The sequence below is a fragment of the Capricornis sumatraensis genome, chromosome 4 (assembly GCF_032405125.1).
Source record: "Capricornis sumatraensis isolate serow.1 chromosome 4, serow.2, whole genome shotgun sequence".
NCBI lineage: Eukaryota > Metazoa > Chordata > Mammalia > Artiodactyla > Bovidae > Capricornis > Capricornis sumatraensis.
In genome coordinates, this window is record NC_091072.1 from 141,564,451 (window position 1) to 141,591,817 (window position 27,367).

General features: G+C 36.9%; 1 protein-coding gene across 5 annotated transcripts in view; it reads left to right on the forward strand.

Moving 5' to 3' along the window:
* Window positions 1–5,319: 5,319 nt before the first annotated feature.
* Window positions 5,320–27,367, forward strand: part of LRP6 (LDL receptor related protein 6) — a 160,697-nt gene continuing 138,649 nt past the window's right edge. For all 5 annotated transcript variants that reach the window (XM_068969967.1, XM_068969968.1, XM_068969970.1 and 2 more), the window contains exons 1-2: window positions 5,320–5,355; window positions 14,406–14,818. In XM_068969967.1, coding sequence (XP_068826068.1) covers window positions 5,320–5,355; window positions 14,406–14,818 — 449 coding nt within the window. The remainder of the gene's footprint in view (window positions 5,356–14,405; window positions 14,819–27,367) is intronic.

Consider the following 27,367-nt stretch of genomic DNA (forward strand, 5'->3'; position numbering starts at 1 on the left):
GGGGGTGGTGGTGGTGGTAAATACTGTCAGCACAAGCCACTAGTGTTTTCCATCTCAAATTTTTATAGGAGTGTTCCTTGGCAAATTAATTAATATCCAGTATAATGAGATCTTAGGAAGATAGAATGAATTTTGGAGTGGGAATCAGAATTTGATTCTCATTCTAAGTTTGCCAGTAGCTAGCTGTGTGACCTTGGATAGGTCATTTCATCTTTGTACACCTTCATTAGCTTCATTAGGATAATGAATCTTCTTTTGCAGGTTCTTAATTCATAGTAACACACTAAAGGCTCTGAGAAGTTATAGGGTAGAGACCAGTTTTAGCTTTGTTAAAATCTACTGTTTCCCAAACTCAACAGTGAACTTTTTTTGGTGAATTCTGTAATTTTGTAACATTCTGCTGAACCTGTGTTCCAAGAACACATGTAGAGAGAACCTGAGCTAGGTAGCCTTTTAAGCATTAGGGTGAGTCATGTGAATTGATATTTGATGACAGTTTCATATAATTAAATTTGATACTTTAATCCCTGCTTACTTACTTGGCTTTAGATTTGCTCATCTGGCTAGGAAATAATTTGGTTATGAAACTTTTGGGTTTCAGCTCATTGTTTTCATCAGGCCTAACAGTAATTTCCCATGGTTCAGTTTTTCAGAGAATTTTTCTTTTCTTTAATTGAAATTTTTCCATTTGCTGAACTGAAATGCTTTTCTGTATAGTTAGTTGTATATGCTTTGACTATCAGAAAGGTTAGTCTTTTTTTGAGTATCAGGGAAGGTTCTTTGAAGGAGTATATAAGTGGAAAGTATTCTATGTGAATTTATAAACTGAACATAATGGAAAAATAAGTAAACAGGTTATAGTTATGTTTAGGCCATGGGTAAGTACTATGAGAAAATTGATTTTTATCATGGAAATTTTATTGCAAACATATTCTGAGAAGACTGTACGGAGGGGCACTGTAGCAGAAAGCTATAGGCTTTATTGACAAACCAAGTTCAAGTCTTCTACCACTTTGGCACCCTTGGACAGGTTACCTAGCTTTGGTTCCTACTATTAGATGGGGATAGTACCTTCCAAGATTTCTGTGAGAACTCATTTTTGTTTGCAAAGGGATAGATAGCATAATGCATGGTCAGTAGTAGATTTTGCGTGAAGAGTTTCTATTGTTAAGATGGCTAATTTAAAAGAAATATTAATGCTCAGGAAAGACAAAACATGTTTTGGGCACTGTTTTAGGCCAGTAGGTTTTGAGCTTGATTATTCTGCAACTAGAACTACATGAAATACTTCGATATTTTCTGTTTTAATTTAAATAAACAACATGGCCTCTATCTACTTAATTTATCTTACCTTTTAAGGGATTACAACTTGAACCTTTTATGTGATTATTATAAATAAGAATAAATAGTTGATTATGATATTTATTTTAAAATTGCCCATATTTATGGAGAAAATAAAGTATTTCTAATTGAAATTTTTGTCATTGTATTATTTGTTTATAATAATTAAAATCATTCGATTGATGGACTTCTCTCTGTAGGGTGGGTAAATACTATACTGAGCTCCTGCCTTGTATGTTTCATGCTTTATATGAGAGAGAGTCTTTATATTTCTTCTGTAAAAGGAGCCTCCCCTTAATGAATAGAATTCTGCTTCTTGTGAATAACTTGGAAATTTAGTCACATACCTGGACTAGGCAACCTAAAGAATAGAATGTTTGCCTTTGAGATTATTCATTTAAAACATAATTCATCATAAGTATAAGGAAAACAGTAATTTGTTATTATTAGTACCTGCTTTTGTTTCTCAAGCTGTTAGTGTTATTTGTGGCAGTAGTGACTTTTCACACAAAAGGTTTAGGTCATTCACATGAGAGATTGGAAAATTCTGAAATGTGCCTGGGCTCAGTTTAGTGAAAACTAAGTAATTCAGTGCTAAATTTTGTTTCTGTAATACCTTGCTTGGAAGGGCCAGGAGCTTGGGGATATGGAGTGAAATCATACTTTTAGGCAAAAAAAACCACAAAAAATAGTGAATTTTTAAGTTGCTAATTGACACTAGAAAGATGAATGACTGACCTAAGGCCAGATTGCTTATACTCTGGACAGTAAGTTTACACACAGTGCCTTCTGTGTGCATCTGAATTCACCTGTACCTTATGGTTTTGAAAGTGATTTAACTTATCTGCAGAGTACATGATGAGAAACCCTGGGGTGGAAGAAGCACAAGCTGGAATCAAGATTGCTGGGAGAAATATCAATAACTTCAGATATGCAGATGACACCACCCTTATGGCAGAAAGCGAAGAAGAACTAAAGAGCCTCTTGATGAAAGTGAAAGAGGAGAGTGAAAAAATTGGCTTAAAACTCAGCATTCAGAAAACTTAGGATCATGGCATCTGGTCCCATCACTTCATGACAAATAGATGGGGAAACAGTGGAAACAGTGACAGACTTTATTTTTTGGGCTCCAAAATCACTGCAGATGGTGACGGCAGCCATGAAATTAAAAGACGCTTACTCCTTGGAAGAAAAGTTATGACCAACCTAGATAGTATATTCAAAAGCAGAGACATTACTTTGCCAACAAAGGTCAGTCTAGTTAAAGCTATGGTTTTTCCAGTAGTCATGTATGGATGTGAAAGTTGGACTATAAAGAGAGCTGAGTGCTGAAGAATTGATGCTTTTGAACTGTGGTGTTGGAGAAGACTCTTGAGAGTCCCTTGGACTGCAAGGAGATCCAACCAGTCCTAAAGGAAATCAGTCCTGAATATTCATTGGAAGGACTGATGCTGAAGCTGAAACTCCCAATACTTTGGCCACCTGATGCTAAGAAGTGACTCACTGGAAAAGACCCTGATGCTGGGAAAGATTGAAGGCGGGAGAAGGGGACGATAGGGATTGAGATGGTTGGATGGCATCACTGACTCAACGGGCATGAGTTTGAGTAAACTCCGGTAGTTGGTGATGGACAGGGAGGCTGGACGGGCTGCGGTCTATGGGATCGCAGAGTCAGACACGACTGAACTGAACTAAATTTTGGAGTTTGAATGTAGGTGGTTTGTTGTATTACTGATAAGTAAAAATCAATCCAGATTTGAGTAAGGAAAGACTTTATTTAGAAAGATAATTGCAATAGGGAGAATGCTCTGACTGTACCATCTGCAGGCATTTCAAAATAAAACACTAAAAGATTTGTATGAAGGGTGAGCAATCTAGCAGGAACTTTGTAGGAGTGTGAGCTGAATGGGTGATGGTGAGCAGATTCAAGATGAGGAAAGTGAAACTGGAGTTTCTAATTTCCTGCAGAGTCAGTTGATGGCCTGGAAAGAGCTGTTGGGGACCTAACAACAGCTTGCTTAAATTTAGGGCTAACCAAACTTTAGGGGCTTGTAGGAAAGAGAAAATTCTGACTAAAGTTAGACTTTTTGGTCGAGCCAAGTCAGTGGCTAAGCAAGGGCAGTTTTGAGCACTTGGTCAGTCCTACTGTTGCTTAAAAGAAAATTTGTCAGTCTTAGGAATATGTTTTAGTCCACTCAGGCTGCTCTAACAGACTATAGACTGGTTGACTTACAAACAACAGAACTTCATTTATCACAGTCTGGAGGCTGATAGCCCAACAGCAGGGTCTCAGTATGGTCAGATTCTGGTGAGGACTCTCTTAAGGTTGCAACAGCTAAGACTTCATTTTGTATCCTCTCAGGGCAGAGAGAAGAGAGCTCTCCCTGGACTCTTATAAGGGTACTGGTCCCATTTATGAGGATTTGGCCCTTATGACCTCCCCAAGGCCCTACCTCCTGATAACATTCACTTGAGGGGGAGTGTAAGGTTTCAGCATGTGAATTTTGAGGGACACAAACATTCAGTCCACAACAAGGTAGGCTAAAGTCATTGTAAGTTTGGTCTGATTATTTATGTAGGTGTAGGCATTTTAAGTTTGCTTCAGTGGGATTTTTTAAAAAGGAATCTTGGAATGAACTTTAAAAGCCCCCTGAGGCCAAGAAAGCCAAGTCAGGTACTCACCATTGGATTTCACTTGCAGTACTTAGAGATTTGGGTAAATTCTTCAAGTCTCCAGAATATCCTGGGGTTCCTGCCTGAAATTAACTTTGCTTACTTTACCTTTAAGTCTGAGAACTATGTAAGCCAAGTACCAGTCTGGTTTTCCCAAGAGGACTGTAAGCATTGCTCCATAAAATCAACCACAGCTCCTTGAAAGTGTCTGGTGGTATTAGATTAAAGGAACATGACTTTCAAATATGACATCCAGTCAAAGCCTTGGTTGCATAATAATGTTTCAGACTCTTATTGAACTTATGCAAATAACTATATTGCTATGAAAATAAGAAAACTCAGTTAATACCTGAGTGTTGTTTTTGAATGATGGAATCAGGGAGATAAATGTCTTATTTTCATTTACAGAAGTAAACTTGCATTGTAGGTTACTTACATTGTCATTGAATTACAGGTAGCTTAAGAGAAAAGAGAAACATTCCTTATATCTAGAGAATAGGACATTAAAGCATCAGCAGTATTTTAAAACTCACAGTCACTGTTTGTCAGTTTATTCAGTCCTGAGTGATTAATTCTTGTTCTGCTAGATCTTGGGCTAGCAGTCTCATGGATTCATAATCCTGACTCAGTATAGTCTCAGAGTTATTTCAGTGATGCCATCAGAAGCTTGTGTCCAAGAGTACAGTCCTCTTTCAGCAATACTTGTTGAAGACAAATGCTTGGCCTGTAGCTGGTTTGCAGGTGCTTTCAGAGAAACATCAAAGTAAAACAACACTCAGCACTCTAATGACAAGACTTAAAGTGATGGTGATAGTTTATTATGGGTAATTTCAAAACTGAAAGATGCGATGAGAGTTTGTTATAGAAAATAATGCAGTTGATAAATAAGTTTGGTTGTTTTTATGGTATGCACACCGAAATAAGTTCAGAGAAGTTTTAGGCAAAATACCTGTAAACATAATGATTAATCTTATTTTTAAGAAGTAAATATTACATTGATTCATGAGTATAAATGAATACAATCTTTGCAGAGAAGAAGACTTAAAGGTATGTAGTAATCCTGAGACATAGTGTATCTTGAAGCATATAGTTAGAGCATATGAAGAATAATATCAAGGTTATCAAGTAAATCTTTTTTAGTTAAGTCTGGAGTAAGTCGTGAACATCTGTCTAATAAAATTCCATAAATAAGTTGTGTGAGTCCCTGATGGAGGATCCTCAGTGGTCTACCAAGAATATACTGTATTCAAATTAAAGAAATGAAGTTATGACCAAGATAATGCTAAAAAAAATCATAAAAGAGTAATGAAAATTGTAATTGACACTGTACTATTGTGTAATATTGGAGAAAGCACTGCTCAGTCTGTTGATCAATAGAAACATGTTGTGGACACTGAGACTAATGATAAATTTCCAGGAACCTCATTCAACTTTTAATCATATTGACATTTTACCCATTCAGATTTAATTTAGGGAGGGTAAGCATCTCTTCTGACTTGACTGTGCTTCCTGTAACATTGGAAGCATAACATTGATCAAATAAACCAATTATTTTTAATGCCTCTCTCTTTACAAGGTGAAAGGATTAATCCTTTGTGAACTTCCAGAGGCCCTTTAGGAAATTCTAAAGAGTTACAGGTGCAAAACACATCATTTAGTATTTTATTTTGAAAAGACAGAATGTCAAAAACTGTCAGGAAATTCGAACATTCTATTAAATAGGATCATGGATCAGTGTCAAAAACAAAAACAAAATTTTTTTGAAAGTGAACATAGGAAGCAACCTTAGCTCTTTCAAAAGTGAGAAGACTTTTTAAAAATAGTAAGATGTGATAAAATTAAGACCAAGTACAGGAAATTCTGAAAAGACACTGAATTTTTGGCTTCCTGGGAGATTGGTTACTCAGAAGGCAAAGAAAAACCTTTTATAACCTCTTTAAGAGCAGATCAGTAACCCAAAAAATTTTTGTCATTTTAGTAGAAAATCAGATTTTAGTTTTATATAAGTATATTTGATAGTGAAGCATTTTCTGAAAATCTTACAAATAAACCTGTCAAGTCTTAGCGGCTTTGATGACAAAATTATTTTTTTCATGAATTTGTTAAAACATTCTGTTCTATTCAGGTTTTGTTCTATACATGTTCCTTTTTCTCATTCTGAAACACTTTTAGTCATTTTACTTTAGTACTGTTTTCTTTTTCCTTAAAAGCAACATCTTGCATAACTTGTTGTTGCATACAGAGTTGTTCCTTTCTGTTATCATTTCTCCTTTAAAATGTCTCCTTTACATACAAGATTGTAATTTATAATTACAGTAACTTCTGTTTTACAGAGAAAACTGTGAGGTAAAGAATTGTGAATTGTCATACACCAGCATTTTGTAGTAGACTGGCGGAGCTTATGAATATATATCTTACAATTTACAACTTCTTATAGTCATATTCTTCCAAATAGTACAACTTCTCAGTGTGGCAGAAGTGAATGTATTTATTAAAGACTCAAATATACATAGGTTCTTGGTGCCATGAAACTAAGAATCAGAAACCTATATAAACTTGAAATGCTTATGCCTCAGTGTTCTGTCTTACATAGAAATGACCTAGGTATTTAATGAATATTCACGAACTAACTTAGTAACTTAAAGCCTTAGACTTATGCTAAAAGATTTTGGAAACGATCTTCAAGTTGGGTTATTACAAGATATAATTACTTTCAAAATACACTTTGTCAGAATAATGACTCAACTTGTCTAAATACAGATATAGATATAATGCTAGTTTATTCTATCAATAAACTTGTAAAAGTTTAGAAAGAGAGTTTTCAAGTAGAATAAAAATGTACTCTTGTATTATACCTAATACCTGTAACTCAGAAGACATAGCTGTTTTTATTAAACCTATGATATCAAACTAGTCTCACATACCAAAGATTTGCCTAAATGTTTTTTAACTTGGATTTTTAAAACATTTGGGTTAATTTCTATAATTAAAGTTGTGAAAGTTTAAGAATTTTAATTTCCTTAATTTCTGGAAATATCTTCTATGAGCACTTCTTGTTGTTTTCATTTTAAAAGCTTTAGTGACACCATGCAATTCAAGTGTATAATTCAGTAGTTTTTAGTCTTTTCACAGAATTGTGCCGCTGCCGCCACCACCATCAGTTCTACTCAGAATAGAACGCCTTTAAGGGATTTTATAATGTAAAATTAAACTTGACAATACCAACTGAAGGTAGGGAAGTAATTTTTTAATATATTCTATATATAGATATATATACACACACACACATATATAGATACATGTGTGCATATGTGCATATACACACATATGTACACATACATATAACATGCACACACATGTACACATAGGAACACTTAAATAGAGGGCTTACTACAGCTTCAGTTTAAAGTTTCAGCTCACTGATGGTTTGTATAGAAGAGCTCATTCTCTTCCTTCCTTTATTTTTAATTGTGTTTCTGGCAGATAGGGCAGGTTGAGATTACCTACTCAGTCACTGTGAAGGCTAACGTCTTCCCACCATGATTTGTGGAGGAGACCTTTTGGATTTTCTTTGCCCTGACATGTAATCTCACGGAGACTGTGGACTGCATTTGAGTGAGGGATGGAAGAGAGACCACAGGCTGTCTGGGTGTCTCAGAAGCTCAATTTGAGTAGATGAAAGATCTAGCCTGTTTCCAATTTGTATTTTTGACTCCAGGTCCAAGAGTCCCTAGTGAGTTAAAGGGAGCCTTAAAGTGATAGTGACTACAGGGAGCTGAGGGGTTGGTGTGAGAAGAGTGGATAAGGGGGGTGGAGGAGATTGGGGTATTAAAGGAGGACAGTTAAGGATTCAGGGGGATCTGAAGGGAAGCTTGAGGGTGGTAAAAAGGAGGAAAGGAGAGGATGATGGAAAAGGGGAGGTCTTAGGGAGATCCAGCCTGTTTCTCAAGGAGGATATGGAAGTTCTAAATTGTCGTAGTAAAAGTCTGCCATTTTTTGAAGATACAGGACTGAATTAGTGCTATAATGGTGAAGCATGTTGGGTAAGATGGAAGGGCGTTCAATGTAGTGAGAATTATCTATGGGATTAGATAGTTAAACCAGACATGAGACTTTGAAAGAGCTAGGAAAGAGTATTCCTATGTGAGGAGCCAAGGAAATTCCCTTCTGTCATTTCCACTGTAGGAGTCAGGAAAGAGGCCTCACAGAAGAGCTGGGAATATTCCCACTCGAGTTGGTTGAGGTGTGTTGGGGTCAGAGAGTCAAAAAAATTCTTTGCTGGAAAATATTAAAGTAACTTCTCACCATGTTGTAGCAGATAAGATGGCTATAGCATTGGTTCGCACAGAGTCGGACGTGACTGAAGTGACTTAGCAGCAGCAGCAGCACTGTTTCAGGATTTAAACTCAGGGAAAGATACCTGAGTCTCTTAGCAGGAGAGGAGTTGAAATGACTCTCAAAATATGATTATTGAGGTGGGGGTGGCATGGGTGAGGTCCAATCCTTATCCATGTCATGTCACTATACAGATGTCAAAAATAAATTCCTACTTGGCAAGGAGAGATTCTATTTGAAAAGGCTTTTGCAATAAGGAGATTGCCCTGACCACAAGGTATGCAGGTATCTCAGAATCAAACACAAAAAGGGCTTTCAGTGAATAGTACCAGCAGGATCTTTGTGGGAAAGTGGGACAAGTGGTTAGAGGTTAGCAGGTGACATGACCCAGGCAGTTTTAACGGGGGCGGGGGGTGGGGTGGGGTGTGTGTGGTCAGCTGGTACTTCAAATGAGTTCTTAAGAGAGGGTGTTCTGGATGGGCTTGCTTAAAGAGAGGGTGTTCTGGATGGGCTTGCTTAAGCTTAGAGCTAGCCAAAGTTTAGGGGTCTGTGGGGAACAGAGAAGCTTGACTAAACTGGTCAGACCAAGTCAGTGTGTCAGTTGGGCTGCTGCTGCTGCTGCTAAGTCGCTTCAGTCGTGTCCGACTCTGTGCCACCCCATCCATAGACGGCAGTCCACCAGGTGCTGCCGTCCCTGGGATTCTCCAGGCAAAAACACTGGAGTGGGTTGCCATTTGCTTTTCCAGTGCGTGAAGAGTGAAAGTGAAGTTGCTCAGTCGTGTCCGACTCTTTGCGACCCTGTGGACTGTAGCCTACCAGGCTCCTCCCTCCATGGGGTTTTCCAGGCAGGAGTACTGGAGTGGGGTGCCATCGTCTTCTCTGAGGGTAAGGTAGAGTTATAGGTAAAAGTCACCTAGTGGAGCCCTGAGGTATTGAGGCTTTTTAATTTTAGGCAAAGGGAATCAGAAACCTTTTTGAATTGGATAAAATAACAAGTATTAGAAGTAGGCTTCCTGGTGACTCAGATGGTAAAGAATCTGCCTTCAATGCAAGAGACTCAGGTTCAATCCCTGGGTTGGGAATATTGCCTGGAGAAGGGAATGGCAACCCATTCTAGTATTCCTGCCGGGAGAATGCTGTGGACAGAGGATCCTGGCAGGACCCCTCAGGACCCAGTCCATGGGGTCACAGAGAGTCAGACACAACTGAGCAACTGACACACACACAAGAAGTAGAAAAGGGAAGGGAGAGAGTGTTGAGATCTTTTACTATTGAGGTAGTTTAGCATGGGGTAATGAAGGGCTAGAGTAGGGTAGTGGTCTAAAAAGTGCAAAACAAGAGGCAGAGATAAGGACCTGCTAAAGAAGAATCAAGAAGATTGTAATTGGCAGACGGGGGCCGGAGAGAAGGGGGAAAGGAAGGTGTCAAGGATGGCTCCATGACACAGCAGAGAAATTAGGAAAATTGTGATATCATTGACTTGAGGGTTTCCTTTGGGAGAAAGTGATGAATTTAATTTTATGGCAGGGAGAGATGGCCAACTTGTAAAATTTTCTTGTCCATACTCTTGTTCTTGAAGTACGGAAGTATAGAAGAGAAGGTTAGCTGAGTTTACCTGATCACAAGCAGCTTGAGTCCAGTGATTTTCAAGTCATCTCCAGCCCGAGTGTCAGGTCTGCCCATGCAGCTTCTGGTTGGCCATCTCATCATCCTGCTGCTTATATCTGCAGTGGCTCCTGCCAGGTCCCTGCTATCAAAACATTTTGTTTTTAATAAAGCTAACCTTTCTATCACCAAGAGAATAATTAACCACAAAATCTTACAATATTGATGTACACTTCATTTAACCATCTGTTAGCTATTGACTTGTTTAGTCCAATTTCCCATCTATCACTCAGCTAAACTGCTTTCTCCAAGTTTTCATAACCAGATCCAACTTGCGTTATCTGTCCTTAATTCTTGACTTTTTTGCAGCATTCAAAAATGTTGATCAGCATATGAACTTCTTATGTGACCCAGCAGTCCCATTCCTACTTGTTTATTGAAGAGAAATGAAAGTGTATGACTCCACAAAAATTTGTACGTGAATTGTTACAGCAGCTTCACTAATAATAGCTAAAAACTGTAAACAGTCTGAATGTCTACACACTGGAAAATGGATAAACAAATTTTAGTATATACATACAATGGAATTCTGCTCAACAGTAATGTTGATACATACAACAAAATGGATGAATCTCAAAAATATGCCAACAAAAGAGTATACACTACAAGATTCCACAAAAATCTAGATAACAGGCAAAGCTGATCAGTAGCAACAGAAAGCAGATCAGTGGTTGGCAGGGCCAGGAGTAACCGGGATATATGGCAAAGGAACAGAGAACTTTGGGAGTAATAGAAATATTCTGTCTTGATCGGAGTGGTTGTCACAGTTGCATACATTTATTAAAGTTTATTGAACTGTACACTTTAAATATGTATCTGTGCATTTTATTGAATATAAATGATGTAACTTATATACAAAAGAAATAAGATTTCACAGAATGACCAATATATATATACCATTCAAACGAGAGAGTATATGAGAGGATGAGATCATTGAGCTTCCTAAAAGGTCTATTTCCAGTTGGAAAAAAAATGTTGACCATATCCCCACCTATGTAGAATGTTCTCCATATAATATAGTGTTAATTATTCTGGTCATGCTTAACTTGCCTTTTAGTTCCAAATATAGGTATAGACTGAGAAAGGAGAAAGGGAAACTTGTCATTTGAGACTGAGGACAACATAGAGGCTGATGGATGGGATATAAAGAGATTTTTGAGAGGTTTAAGATGTTGGGGATGTATAATGTTTACCTCACTTCCTGCTTCATTGAGATTACTTTGTGAGATGATGTGGGATGAAGGATTCAGAGCATGGAATTTGTCTTCAGGAAAGCAGAAAAAGGTTAGAATGGCACTAGAGAAAGATTTGGAGAAGGCGATGGCACCCCACTCCAGTATTCTTGACTGGAAAATCCCATGGATGGAGGAGCCTGGGGGGCTGCAGTCCATGGGGTTGCGAAGAGTCGGACACGACTGAGCAACTTCACTTTCACTTTTCACTTTCATGCATTGGAGAAGGAAATGGCAACCCACTCCAGTGTTTTTGCCTGGAGCATCCCAGGGACGGGGGAGCCTGGTGGGCTGCCATCTATGGGGTCGCACAGAGTCGGACACGACTGAAGCGACTCAGCAACAGCAGCAGAGAAAGATTGGTAGGAAGTTAATAAAGGAAAATAAGGATTTCCGAGCTCTTGTGAGGGTTCACTAAAGAGATGTGGTGATTATTTGAGTTAGGAAGTCTGGGTATTAGGAAGTCTGAAGGTAAGTGCCTTGGGATGAAAATATTGAATGCATGGCATATATGCTACAACTCAGAAAGTGTGTGGGGATCCAGCGTATTTCTTTAGTAGATTAAAACAGTATTGGAAATCAAATTACACCTTTTAGATATCCCATTTAATATATTGCTAAATAGATATTGATGACAATATTGTAGAAAGTATTCAAGTATCAGGATGTTTGGACAGGATGAACTCTGGGATTTCTTTTTAATAGTGTGTATAGATTTATACATAGTCCTTAAGAAATCCTCGGTTGTAATCAATATTGCTGACTTAAATTGACTTGTCCACTCCTCCCCCCGACCCACCCCGTGCTTTTTTTTGTTGTTGTTACTCTTAAGACTTGTGAGGACTTAAATGACCAGAAAGGTTCTTTGGATTTTGTAGACCAGATGTTTAGTAGAAATTATAATGTTTGACTTGAAAGTCATGAAAGACATTTAGCTGCCACTTAATGTCATATGCAGATTTTGTAGTTTTCCAAGGAAAGTACCATAAAGAAAGGTGCCCAATAAATATTGGATTATTACCACCCTTGCATTTTAAATTGTAAATGTTTTGGGGCTGTTTCTTAGCCTTATGCAGCACTTAGCATTATATCCTTGACTAATATGACCTTTTTCCTGGTTTTTGTAATGGACGCATAGTATGAGGAACTCAGTTTTAAATAGTGCCGTGAACACAGTGCGGACTGATAGTGTGATGTATTAAGGGCTGAAGTGAGCCAAAAGGGAATCTGTGATGGAAATTTACTAATTTGCCAATAGCAGCTGTAGGTACACAAACAAGCAGAAAGGGCTATCACTTTCTGAAAAAGCTATCTACCCATTTGGTTTTAACTAAGAAAGTTGGATTTAGACTTAGAAGGAAAATTCATGTTGTGCTTACTGATGAAAATAGTGGCCCTCATAAGTCTGTCTGGCCAACACAGCCCATAAATTGGCTTAAACATCACTTTTTTATTTACTCCTTTTGAACACTTTAATTTTTCAAAGATTAATTTCTTAAATGGGGCGTGGTTAGTTTTCAGTGGTAGTTGGTCTTCGCCTTGGATGATAGGCCTTTAGTGAGTATTGTGAGAGAAGACTGTGTAGGTCATTACTTCTTAACCCTGGGCTTTGTGTTTGGATGCCTCATTTGTGTTCTCCATCTTAGCCTGTAGATCTGTGCTGTCCATTTGACCACTTGTCTACTTAAATTTAAATGACTTAGGATTAAATAAAGTTAAAAAATTAATTTTTTAGTTGTAATAGCCACATGTGGCCAGTGGTTATTGTGTTGCACAGTGGAGAGAACACATCTGTCATTGTAGAAATTTCTGTTGGATATTGGTGCTCTGGATCTTTAATAACTATTGATACCAGGAAAGTAAATGTCAGAAGCTTGGAATAAATGCTTTAAAAAAAAAACCCAAACCAATATTTTGGGTAAAAAAAGAACACCATTTATACTGCTTCATTCCTAATGGCTTCTGCTTTCTTAGAGTTAAATACTGTCTCTTAGGATAGGCGTTATGTATAATTTTTAGTATTAAGTCTTATTTGAAGATCATTTTAATAATAATATAAAGCAATAAAAAATAGTTGTATTAACTATATCTGCCAGACTGAACAGTTTTATTAAGGTATATTTGATAATAGAGTAAATTACACATAAGTGAAGTTTAATAAGTTTTGACAGATGTATACACTTCTGGAACCATCATCAGTCACTACAATATAGTCATCACCTACAAAGGTTTCCTCATGCTCTGCTATCATTCCTCCTTCCTTTTCTTTTCCACCTTCTCTCCCCACCTCCAGATAACCACTGAACTGCTTTTTGTCACAATAGATTAATCTCAATTTTCTAAAATTTTGTATAAATGGAGTATGCAATATATACTTCTCTCTGTCTAACTTCTTTCATTCTACATAACTATTTTGAGATTCACTCAAGTTATATGAACAGATAGTTCACTACTTTTTTTTGGGAGGAGGGGGCTATGCTGTGTGGCATGTAGGATTTTATCAGTAGTTTTTCCACCAGGGATTGAACCCAGCCTCCCTGCAGTGGAGGCTCAGAGTCTTAATTACTGAACTGCCAGGGAAGTCCCAATAGTTCATTACTTTTTATCATATGGATATATCACAGTTTATTCATCCATTAGTCTGTTGATGACATTTGGGTTGGTTCCAGCTTGGGTTATTACATATAAGCTGCTATGAACTTTATACATAGGTCTTTGTACTGACATTACACTTTTGTTTCTCTGAAGTAAATATCTAGACATAGAATGGCTGGATCATATAGTAGGTTGTTTATTTACTCTTTTAAGAAACTGCCAAACTGCTTTCCAAAAATGCTGCACCATTTTACAGGTCCCCCCTCAATAAAGTATGAGTGGTCCACTGGCTTCATATCCTTGTCAAATTCTTGACATGATCAAGCTTTTTTATTTTTTCTGACAGACTGTTTTAATAAGAAAAGACTGTCCTGGTAGAATTGATTTCCCCCTCTTACAAGTCTTTTGTATTTAAAATGCTGCAGAAATAATGCTTTGTTTGTGAAAAGATTTCGACAGTTTTCCTATACATTTATTTACTCTTTGATAGTATTTGCTTACCATCTCTGATTTGAAACTCAGTTTATGGGAATCAATACATTTTGTTCATTTTGACTTACGTACTTTTCTCTTTTTGTTCTAGCGGCCCCTTTGTTGCTTTATGCAAACAGACGGGACTTGCGATTGGTTGATGCTGCAAATGGCAAAGAGAATGCTACGATTGTAGTTGGAGGCTTGGAGGATGCAGCTGCGTTGGACTTTGTGTTTAGTCATGGCTTGATATACTGGAGTGATGTCAGCGAAGAAGCCATTAAACGAATAGAGTTCAACAAAACTGAGAGTGTACAGAATGTTGTTGTTTCTGGATTATTGTCCCCTGATGGGCTGGCATGTGATTGGCTTGGAGAAAAATTGTACTGGACAGATTCTGAAACTAATCGTATTGAAGTTTCTAATTTAGATGGATCTTTACGAAAAGTTTTATTTTGGCAAGAGTTGGATCAACCTAGAGCAATTGCCTTAGATCCTTCAAGTGGGTAAGTTTTGTATAATGTACAAAGGTCATTGTGTCTCCTCCTGGCTGTTTTCTTTCCATTAGCATAGACACCCCTCACTTCCAAGAGAAAAGAAACACTAGACCCCACTTTTAGGTTCTTTGGACTTCTTTGTCAAGTAGACTTGAATGTGGGAAGTTAGGTCATGTTCTTAAAGTAAGGTGTCTCTATAAATAGTTCTGTGTTTCTAGTATCAGGGGACAGCCATGTTCATAGTTCTTGTTTTATCTTCTGCATATTTTATAATTATGAGAGAATCATTAGAAGGCAGAGAAAAAGGAATGATAACAAGAGTGGTATGAGATAGATCAAATCTTCTGAATTTATACCTTTTATTATATACACCATTATTTTATAATACTAGTGTTTTTTTATTAAGCTGATTTTTTAGTATTTCAGTGTTGAATGAAATATAAGTTGTTAACTCATATCTAGTTCACTAAACATGTATTTATCATGAAGTTTATTTTCTAATGAGAGAAACTTAAACCTGTGGGCAAATCTTGCTGTGTAGAATGTGACCTGGCCCCCAGGTGCCTCTCTCTCACCATGTCTGGGTCCTGCCTGTGCGAGTCCTCCCTGTGTCTCTGCTGAACACATTGTCATGCCAGAGTCTGCCATGGCCGGGTGTAGATAGTAAAGCGTGAACCTGAAATGAACTACTATTAATTGGTTAAAATCAAAAGATAAATACCTGTGAATAGCTCTTTTAGTACTACTACTTCTTTGACTTTCAAGTATGTTGGAATGCTTTAAAACTCATTTATAGGAGGGAGTGGATTAATATTATGTAATATATTAAAATTTGGGAAAAAATGAAAAGTTTAGATATGCTCTTTTGTCTCGATATCAGGTCCTTTTGGTGACAAAGTCTTAAGACAGTGCCGTATTATAGGAAAATGAGAAGCTTTGTCTGACTATAAAATATAACATGGGCAATAGTGAGTGAAATTTTAGAGTGAAAAGTTCTAGAAAGCATATATATATACTTTATATAATATATAAAGATGTAATTTTAGAGAAGCATTAAGCGGTGTCTGATAAAGTCAGATGTTCTTTTAATAAAGCATCAGAAAATATTATACTGACTCTAGTGGTAGGAAACAGGGTTGTGTGTTCCAAGAAGGTCATATATGTTGAATGTATGGTAAACTGTCCTAATTGAACAATCTGGTTCTTGAGAACTTGCAAGGTGTTTTTGAGAAATGGAATCTGTTTTGCCAGCAGAGTTTGTTGTTAAGTCTCAGGGAGTGTTGAAATGTCTCTGAGGTTACTGCTTTGTAGAACATACAGGGTTTTGTTGCTTTCCATGCTTATTAGGAAGTAATACTTTGATGAAAAGATAAATAGTTCTCCCCATCTCCTTTTTGACAGATTCAGTCTTATAACTCTAAGGATGATGGAAATTTTCCCAAATATCTATTAAATGGTTAGTATGTTCAGAGGTGTGCTTTTTTGTGTTCTTCTTGGGGAGAGATGGGGAATATCTTTAAGGATTTACTGTTTAAGGAGAGAAAACTTAGGAGAGAACTTTTCCTTCTTCAGAGCATGTTTATTTGCATTATGTAGTGTGTATGTGGAGAGGGAAAGAGTATTAAATTATAAGAGCCACAAATCTCTTAAGGATAGTACATAGTTAAGGGAGGTGAATTTATAGGGAACTCTTTTGACTATTCGGGATCTAATAATTTAATAACTAAATGAGTCATTCTCATTTTGTCCCTTAAAACTTGAGCTTTAACTTCCTGCTGGCAGGTCTGATAAGTGTCTTAGGAAGTAAGTTTCCCATGTGATGAAAAAGTACATTAGCGTTTCTGTGGCTTAAATATTTACTAATGTTTGAATCTCAAATTTGCCAGACTCAGCAAGTAAAGGATATTATTGAAAGAATCAATAGTAATGTACTTTGAAGGTGACAGTACTGTTATTTAAGCTTCTGAGGGACATTCACTGAAAAATATTTTTCCTGAGGCCTAAATGGGGTTTTGGTAAAACAGTCAAATACCTTTCATTATTTTTGATGTCTGTAGTTAGTGTTGCATATGTGTGAGTGTGCATGTGTAAATTCACTTTTTCAACTATCGCAGTTCTCCGAAGGTTTCTTTTAATTTTTGGAAAGTTACTTTGTGTCATATGGCTGTTTTTTACGTTGTGCAACTGGAAGCAGATAGAATGCAGCCAGATGGTGTCGTGATGAGGCATGTTTAAAATTATATTTTAAACTTCTGTATTTAAAAATATATTTTTTCAAATAGTTTTTTCAGTATTGATCTTAGATTTGTGTTAACACTTTTAGTTTTAATGGAATAGTAATTTTGGATTAAATTATATCACTCATATCAGTTACTAGCAAACAGGAGAGATGATTTCCAGATTTATTTTTTAGGGGAAAAATGAAGTTTGCTTACCAGAGAAAATACATGAAAACAGAGCTGAGGAAAATGGTGGCTTTATCAGAGTTCCGGGATCCTGGGTTATGAGGTTCAGAAGAGCTGACTGAGCGCTCTCACATCAGCTTGTGTAAAAGCAAAGCTCTTGAATGACTGGCATTGTTTGAGCCCTGGGAACTGGTGCAGACATCTGTGTGCTTTCGGATGTATGGAGTTCTTTGTGCAGTCAGTTCATTTAGCCTAGACTGAAGGAAGATTTTTATTTCCCTCTCTAAATTTGGCTTCTATTAGCCTGAGATTTTTTTTTTCTTCTTTCTTTCTTTTGAGTGACTGGCAGTGTAGAATTCTGAATAAGGAACAGGAAAAACATGTGTATGGAAATGGTTCCAGAAGTGAACAATCGTAGTTACAGAAAGCAGTATCCTTGCTTTATGGTGAGAGGTGATTCTTATGTGGCTGCTCCTGATGGTGGAGCTCCTGAATCTGATCCACAGCGACTGTTCTAATCTTAGAGATGTTGAGGAGCTGCAGAACTAGTTCAGTGGAAAGAGAATGATTTATAATTTCCCTGTCAGTTAAGTACGTGTAATTGTCATAACTTGAGTATGTTTAAAAGTATTTTCTATACTGGTTGTATCCCAGATAGCTAAAATGGTTGCTCCCACATAGTAGATGTTCAGTAAAAATTTCAGTAAATATTTCTTTTATAATCCTCTGTTAATCGTCCTTGTGAGGGACATTTGTTTCCTAAGCAATGTAAACTTTAGTATGGTCTTGTGAATTCTAAATCAGTATGGCTTTGATTGCAATTGTTAATTTGAAACATGGTTAAGAGTTTTAGTCTTTCATTAGAAGTTATCAAAATCGTATTTTAAAGATACACTCATTGGAGAATGTTTTATGTCACATCTAGCTTTGTTAATTATCAAGCAGGTTACTTTGTTTTCTTGGATATCAGTTTCCTCATTTCTAAAATGAGTTCCTTTCAGTTTTGAACTTTAAAAGCCAGACATTTAAAAAAAGTAGTCTATCTCATTTTAAATACATTATTTAAGCTTTAAAAGCCAGGCATTTAAAGAAAGTACTGTCATTTTAAAAACTGTATTTTACCGTTACACATTCAGTCTAATTTAGATATTTTATACTTGTGTTTCTCAGAACAGATTCTTTAGATTTTGTTTCTACTGCCCTTATTGCACATGCTGTCACATTCAGCCTCCTCTTCTAGGCTGTTTCACCTCTAAAACTAGCTTAAACCTTTTTTCCAGTTCCACTTGATGTAAACTGAAAAGCACTTTAAAATATCAAAGGATATGTTTTGTATGAAGAATGGAAAATGTGGCCCATTACTTTCAAGCAGGTTATATATATTCAGATATGCTTGTAGATAGGTGTTTTTGAAATTACCTAAAAAGAGTGTGTTGGAAAGACACTAATCCAGGAAACCTGTATTATAGGTTTACTTTATTAGCCTCTGGTATAGAAATCAAGGCCCATGGAAGGTAAAATTTTTTTTTAAGAATAAATAAATGTGTATATTTAATTGTATGTATTCTCAAATGTTAGTGTTGAGTGTCATCCAGCTTTTAATCCTTTATATCTAGTGATACATATCACATCCCATTGAGTGTTGATTGTGTGGTTTACCATTTTCATGTTCTGTGTCTCCAGGCCTACTTTTATTGAGGGAATATTAAAAGGGAGTATTTGCAATATGACTGAATGACTCTGAGTAGCCCCACTCCAGTATTCTTGCCTGGAAAACCCCATGGACGGAGGAGCCTGGTAGGCTGCAGTCCATGGGGTCGCGAAGAGTCGGACACGACTGAGCGACTTCACTTTCACTCTTCACTTTCACGCATTGGAGAAGGAAATGGCAACCCACTCCAGTGTTCTTGCCTGGAGAATCCCAGGGACGGGGAAGCCTGGTGGGCTGCCGTCTATGGGGTCGCACAGAGTCGGACATGACTGAAGCGACTTAGCGGCAGCCGCAGCAGCAGCCTAGTCTCAATAGCTTTCTTTGCCTTTTATCAATAAATAAAAGCTTTCCTTGCTTGCACATTGACCTTTTGATTTATCCTAGCAAAAGAGAAGAATGATATTCTATGAGAGTAATGAATATAGGATACCTTTAACTGAGTTTTCTGCATTGTGGTGCTCTTATATATCCTTGCTGTATTTCATTGTGATTGGCTTTTTAGAAATTTTAGCAAATTAGTTTCAGCACACCTGATATTTGTGTTGTTGAATCTTTAAGATTTTGGAAGGAGGAGTATGTGACAGCTAATTTGTGAAGTAGAAATGAAATGATTGTCTTTAGTTTTTTGTTTTTTTGGTAGCATTTGATATTGATACCATATTCCTTTTAGAAATTCTTCCCAAGATTTTCTGATTTTTATACTGTTGGCTTTCCTACCTCTCGGACCACCCTTTTCCTTTCTTAATAACTCTTAAGTTTAAAAGTATATCGTTTATTCTTTCCCTAAGATCGTATACATTCCCACAGCTTTTGCATAGAAGCAGATAGCCAATTATCCATAAAGCTCCATATCCTGAAACACTAGTTCTGTGTATAAAAGCTCTCGCTCTGTCTGAACTCTCAATAACGTACAATTTTGAAAGGTGTCCTCTTGGTCAATTGGGGAAGCCTGTTTTCTGCCAATTAAATCCTGGGAGTGGTAGGGAATTTTAAGGATCTTCTTGATTAATGACCTTTACTTTTTGGCTGAACAAACCTAGTCCTTTGGGTAAAATAAGAGAAAGTCAGATTCTTGGTTGAGATTTTCCAATTCCACGTTAGGTCCTTTTTTTTCCCCATGAAAAGTCCTGCTGAAGCTTTTTCTTTTTTTTTTCTTGTCTTTTCTGCACGTTGAATTACTTTAAAAATGCAACCTGGTTGTTTTATTTAAAAGAGGATTTTATAAATTCTGTGTTTTTAGATATATTCACCATACTGATTTCTTATTTTACTATTTTTTTTGCATCCCACTTAATCCAGTTGGTTTTAGCTTCTTTCTGCTTGCAGTATGTTCTTTAATATTTCAGCAGAAGTCTGTTAATGGTAAGTTTCTGGAGTTTGTCTGCAAATATATTTATTTTGTCCTCATTCTTGGAAAGATAATTATTTGATTATAGAATTCTCTGTGATTGTTATTTTCACTCGGTCCTTCGAGGTTATTATGACTTTTAATTGTTGCTCTGAAAAGTCTGCTCTAATTATTGTTGCTCTGTAATTAGTTTTTTTCTGGTTTATTAAAAGCAGCCCCTGCATTCCTAAATTTTTGATACTTTTCAGCTTTGTTCACTTTGTGTCCAGATGTGGCTGTGTTTTACTTATCCTGCTTAGATCCCTTGTTTCTAGAATATAATCATCATTTTTATTTCTTCTAGAAAGCTATCCATCATTTTCTTACTTTTCCTTTATTCTCTTTAGTCTGCTCTGGAATTCCTGTTTGATGTATGTGGACCACCTGATTTTATGTTCCATGCCCCTTAATCTTGCTTTCATATCTTCTCTCACTTTATCTCTCTGGGCTTGTGGTTATTTTTTGCACCTGCCTTCCAGATAATTCTTTCTTCAGCTGTGCCTAATTTTGCAGCTTAGTATCAGTGATTGTGTTTTGCTTTTGCAGAATTTCTTTATGCCCTTCATTTAAAACTTACTATGAGATGGTTACCCTACATAAAAGAAGAAATATTGTATCAATAATATTAGACTTACAAAATGTTAGAAATATAGTTGATGGTTCTTGTGTAACTTTTACCTGCATGCACAGTCCTTCAGTCTTGTCTGACTCTCTGTGAGCTTCATGGGCTGTAGCCTGCCAGGCTCCTCTGTCCTTGGGATTTTCCTGGCAGGAGTACTAGAATGGGTTGTCATTTCTTCTCCAGGGGATCATTCTGACCCAGGGATTGAACTTGAATCTCCTGTGGCTTCTGGATTGACAGGTGGATTCTTTATCCCTGAGCCACTTAAGAAACCCATAATCTTTACCTTGCTTCCCTTAATATTATATTTTATGTAATCATAGAAGAGTTATCTAGATCAGGAAATTAATGTTGATACAATATGGTTAACTAATCTCTAGACCGTACTTGAATTTCTTTAATTTTCCCACAAGGGTCCTTTTTGTGGTTGAGGGTTCCATGTTGCATTTAGTTGTTATTTCCTTAGTCTTTTCTGATCTGGGACATTTTACCAGTCTTCGTCTTCATAACCATGACCTTTTGAAGGTCACTGGCCAATCAGTTTGCAGAATGTCCCTCATTTAGGATTTGTCTGAGGTTTTCCTTTGATCAGCTATATGTTTTTGGCAAAGCAGAGGTCACGTTCTCCCCTCAGGGCATCGTATCAGCAGATACGTGATGTGGGTATTGGTGATGTATTATTTGATCACTTATGGCTTTCTCTGCCAGGTTTTGTGTGTGTGTTTACATTTTCCCCCTTATAATAACTGCCTGAAACTGTGCAGCTATCTTACTGCTTATCATACAGCTACAGCCTGCATCCTCAGTCGTGTCTGACTCTTTGTGACCCCATGAACCGTAGCTTGCCAGGCTCCCCTGTACATGGAATTTTCTAGGGAAGGATACTGGAGTGGGTTGTCATTTCCTCCTCCAAGGGATCTTCCCGACCCAGAGATCGAACCCACATAAGCTCGAACCCACATTCCTAAGTCTCCTGTGCTGGTAGGTGGATTCTTTAGTACTGAGCCACCTGAGAAGTCCACTTCTTACATTACTTTTAAGCAACCTTTGTTGGTTTTTGCCTGCAACAGTTAATACTATGGTTTTCTGCCAAATGGTGATATTTGTAGTTCCATTGTTCCTCGTAAACATGCGTTATCAGCTAGAATTCCACCTTAAGGAAGAACTGTCATGTCTTTCCTACTTAGGCATTTATCCAATAATTTATATGAATATGGACTCAGGGGCATTTGTTTATTCTATAAGTTATAATCCATTACTGTCATTACTTCTTGATCCAGTTGCCCTAGATTTTGCCATTGGGAGTTCCTTCAGGTTGGCTCCTGTGTTCTTTTGAGAGGCCCTCATCATTTTTAAACACTTATTTACTATCTGCAGAGCACAAGATGTTCCACATTCACCTTGTCCTTTTGCTTCACCCTTTGACTCAACCCTTTCTCCAAGGAGCTCTGTCTCCTTTATTGGAAGATGCTATTGAGAAGCTAAGATCTGGGAGTTGGGTGTGTTCACACTGGATTTTCATTGCAGTGAATAGTTGAGAGATACATGTAGGAAATAACATGTGCGTGTGTGTGTGTATATCTATACATACACACACCTAGTTCGTGTGTGTGTATCTGTATCTACATATTAAAAAAAATGAGCTTATGTTTATCTCCAGTTCCAACCCACCACTTACAAAATTATGTTACAGTCTTCTCCCCTTTCTCCCCAACACCTTTTCTTTGTTATTCCAGTTTATGATAGTGAGAAACAGGGTTCTCATTGTCCACAATGTATTTTCTTATTTCCTCAATCCTAGTGTACAAATTTCAGAATTGCCAACCTGTACTCTTGTGAGAAACAAATTTTTTGTCTGGAATACACTACTGTGAAAATCCTGTCAGTCAGAATGCTGTCTTCCAAATGTATTTAGGTAAATTTTCCTTCCCATCAGTTGCAGTGTGGCATTTGTAATATATTACTGTTTGTGTTCCTTTTGGAATGTCTGCCTGTATCCTGGTTGATTTTAATTATTGATTTATTTTTGGGTTGTGTGAAGCAATTGCCATGTTTCCTAGAGTTAGAAATAACACAAAAAGCTTGACTCAGTAGCATCCTTCCTCCTGATCCTTGTGCGATGGTCCCATTTCCCCTTTCTTTCCAGCTTGTCCCTCCTTGTTTACCCCCTAGGATATCTTATTATTATTTATTTCTAGTTTTATCTAATTGAATTCCTTTTTGCGCAGATGAGCTGTTTTATGTAAATTTTTAAATTTTTTTTACATGAAAGAGGAACATATTAAAGATGCTCTCTTGCACTTTCTTTTTTAACTAACAATGTATCCGGAATATCACTCCATATCACTTTGTAGAGATCTTCCTTGTTTTTTTTTTTTTTGTTGTTGTTTTGGTTTTTTTTGGCGACTGCCTAGTATTCCATTGTGTGATTATAGCATAATGTATTCAGCTACTCTCCTGTTTTGTTAGCTGAGGTGTTTTAAAGCAAATCCACACAGTGACATCTCACTCTGAAAGGTGGGTATTTTCCTCTATAACCACAGTACCATCTTCTTCCATGCACCCCAAATGAGGAAGTCTTTACTATTGTAGATGACTCAGTCCATATTCTGATATCTGTCATAGCCTCAGAAGTGCTATTTTACAGCTGGTATACTTGAATGAGGATTTAAAACAAAGTTCACAGATTGCACTTAATGATGTCTCTTAAAATTTCTCTGGAATAGTCCCTCCCTATCTGTTTTTTTCTCATGCTTTTATTGAGAAGGTTCTATAGTTGTCTTTTTTTTTTGAGAAGGTTCTATAGTTGTCTTGTAGAATGTTACGATTTGGAGTTTTCTAAGAGATACTTGGGCTGTTTGATTTATTTTTACTCCTTTACGTTTCTTGTATAAATTAAAATTTATGATAGGAGACTTGGTTAACGAATTCTTTGTCTGGGCACAAGTGCATCATAGGTAGTATTGAGTACTTTATCACATCAGGAAGTGCATAGTATTTTGTTCTACCTATAGCGATGTTAAGATGGCCCAATAGATGATGAAAGTTTGTATTTTTATCATAATATTGAGCTTTTCCTTTTATATCCTTCAAGTAATCTGTGGAATGATCCTTTTGTACAGTGCCAATATCCAGTTCCTCATCTACTGATTATTTTAACATCCACTGATGATCACTTCTTGTTTTGTTAAGGATGTCTGTTACTTTTTTATGATGTCTGTCCCATGTGTTTTAGTCTATCTTTTATGTGTTTTGGTAATTTAAAATAGTTACAATCTCTATCCAGATTATTCAGTTGTCTGAAGTTCTTAGACATCCACTTCTGTTCTTTGTTATATTTCCTGATTCTTAAGGTGAACTGTTTCCTTTGGTGTTGTATAGTTTTAAATTGTGAGTTGGCTTCCTTTTCCAGTAAGTGGCCTGAAGTGACCCCTAAAAATGGTGGGCTATTCATTTGACCCAGAAAACCCCACAAAATCATGCAAATCAAGAGGTTCAAATCTTCGTGTTCGCTTTTAAGAACACTCGTGAAACCGCCCAGGCCATAAAGGGTATGCATATCCGAAAAGCCACCAAGTACCTGAAGGAGGTCACGTTAAAGAAGCGATGCGTGCTGTTCCGTCATTACAGTGGTGGAGCTGGTAGGTGTGCACAGGCCGAACAGTGGGGCTGGACGCAGGGTCGGTGGCCCAAAAAGAGTGCTGAGTTTTTACTACACATGCTCAAAAATGCAGAGAGTAATGGTGAACTTATGGGCTTCGATGTAAATTCTCTGGTCATTGAGCACATCCAAGTGAACAAAGCCCCCAAGATGCGGCGCAGGACTTTCAGAGCTCACGGTCGGATCAACCCCTACATGAGCTCTCCTTGCCACATTGAGATGAGATGAAAAAGAACAGATTGTTCCTAAACCAGAAGAGGAGGTTGCACAGAAGAAAAAGATATCCCAGAAGAAACTGAAGAAACAAAAACTTATGGCCCGGGAATAAATGCCACAAAAAATAAATGCAAATAAAAGTTAAAAAAAATAAAATGTGAGTTGATCTTCAGAGGGGTTGTTTGTGTGAATCTTGAGTGGCTTCAGGTAGTGGCTTCAGGTAGAGAGTCAGGAAGAGAGGTTTGTTTTTGCCACGCATACTACAGGTGTTTCCAGGCACCACTGTATTTTTAAACTGAAGTATAACTTAGATGTACTAAAATGCACAGGTTTTCTGTGCTGTTTTGATATACGTATGTACCTGTATTACCACCCAGTTCAAGCAGAGATGATTTTTTGTATTTAATTTTGGAGTTAGGAGTTGCCGTACAGTGTAGATAGAATAAATTGAGACGCTTAAACCTATGTGAGGGCATTGTGATTAGAGTTTTTGGTGGTTTTTCCTACCTTTTCAGAGCTTAGGCCAAGGCAGAAAATTTCTTTGCCTCCTTCTACCAGTGGCAGGTTTTTTGTACTTGACTGTTCCCTGAAGGTCTGTGCTTTGTGCAAAAATCTGAGTTATAACACAGTGCTTCTTGTGCGTCAGGGCCTTATTTTCCTGTTTTGCCATTGAAACAGAAGTCTGAGTTGAGAATGTCCTTCAGGGTGGCTGTGGCATCAAGCATGTCCTGCTGTGTTGTTGTTTAGTTGCTAAGTACTTCTTTTTACTTCCCTATTACCTTTTGGCTCTTGAGAGATTTGATTTCCTCTGCTTTCATACCTTAGTTGTCCATTTAAAGTAGTGTTTATGTATTTTTATTTTGTGTATGTGTATATATAGGTATCAAGTCCATTTGACCAATTATAACACACCAGAAGCTACTCAGTGACTGAGTAGTTTATAACAACAGAGATTTTGCTGCTTATAATTCTGGAGGCTGAAAAGTCCAGAGTCAAGGTGCCAGCTTGGTCCCCTTCTGGTGAGGGCCTTCCTCCTGGTTCATGCACCTTCCTTCTGTGTCCTCATGTGGTGGAAGGGCCTCAGGGATCTCTCTTTCATAAGGCATTAATCCCACTCCTCATAGCTCTGCCCTTGAATCTAAGCACCTCCCAGAGGCCCCACATTCTAATAGTATCATCTCTGAGGATTTCAACATAGGAATTTTGAAGAAATATAACCATTCAGACCATAGCAATGTATAAATCAAAAGGCTCGCCACTGATTCTAGGAAAAGGAAGGTTTTCTGGTTATGTTGTTAACAAACTACCAGAAATAGAAACTCAAACTTTTATGTTTTTAAATATTACCTTCTCTTCTTGGGAATATATGTGCATGATAGTTGGGTATTATTCATACTTAGTAATATCTGTGCTAATGACTTCTTTTAATTATAGGTAGGGTTATGTAAGTAACTTCAAGGATCATGGAGTGATTTATGACCTAATATAGATCTGGTTCACTTAGTTTTTATGACTCAATTCTAAATGTTGTCTTAATTAGCCACCTTTGTATGTAATTACATCTTGTAAAGGATGAAAATTTATCCCTTCTGTTCAGCTTTATTGAAAGTGAACATTTCTAAGTATTTTTGTTAGGGGAAGCTGGATTCAGATTAAGTATACATACTAGATTAGGAGTTTGTGAATATTTTGGAAAATTTATTGTTTTTTCCTCATATAATCTTAGAAGTTACATGCTTGGGATTGTAATAAATTTGTATAAAATGGCTGCTATCTAGTCTGATTGACATTTGAGATATTTTAATTTTATTGGCATAAGAAATTTTAGTATCTTGAAAAGTCACTGTTTACTTACATTAGTTATTTCTTAATTAAACCCTGTCTTCTACCCTTCACTCCATTTAAAAATTATTTTCCAGAAAGCATTGCAAATGGGTATCATGCCAGATACAGCAATAAAATTGCATTTGTGTGGAAACTAGTGAACATAACAACCTAGTACTGGTTTTCCTGATTTTTGATGGATAGCAGATGTCCATACTATTGCAAAGTGGAGTTGTAACCACATATATTTAATTCTTCAGTATCAATTAAATATGTTTATATTCTCTTAATTCAAAGCCAAGATAAAACCCATAAGCCAAAATAAGAGGCCAAATAGGCTACATAATTGGAAAGTTAGTGATAGTTGTTGCTGAAGAAAGATTTCTCTTATATGAATGAGCCTGTTACTTGGCTTTTACGAAGCCATGGGAGATATTTATCAAACACTTAATGCATTTCATAGAGGATACTTTAAGTATCCTTTTGGCTTTTAAATATGATGCTGATAAAAAAGTGTTTGCAGAATATATTACACAGCTAGTTAAATTTAGCAGCTTTACTGTTAAGTGCTTTTGGGTAACCCTAGGTTACTAAGCCAGGTTAACTATCCAAACAAAAACAAAACAAGCAAAACCAAACTGGCTAGTTAGTATGTGTACCTCAATTATTTATTTTTGAAAAGAGTCCAAAATAAAATGAGATAGTCCAGGAGTTTACCTAGTAGTCTAATTT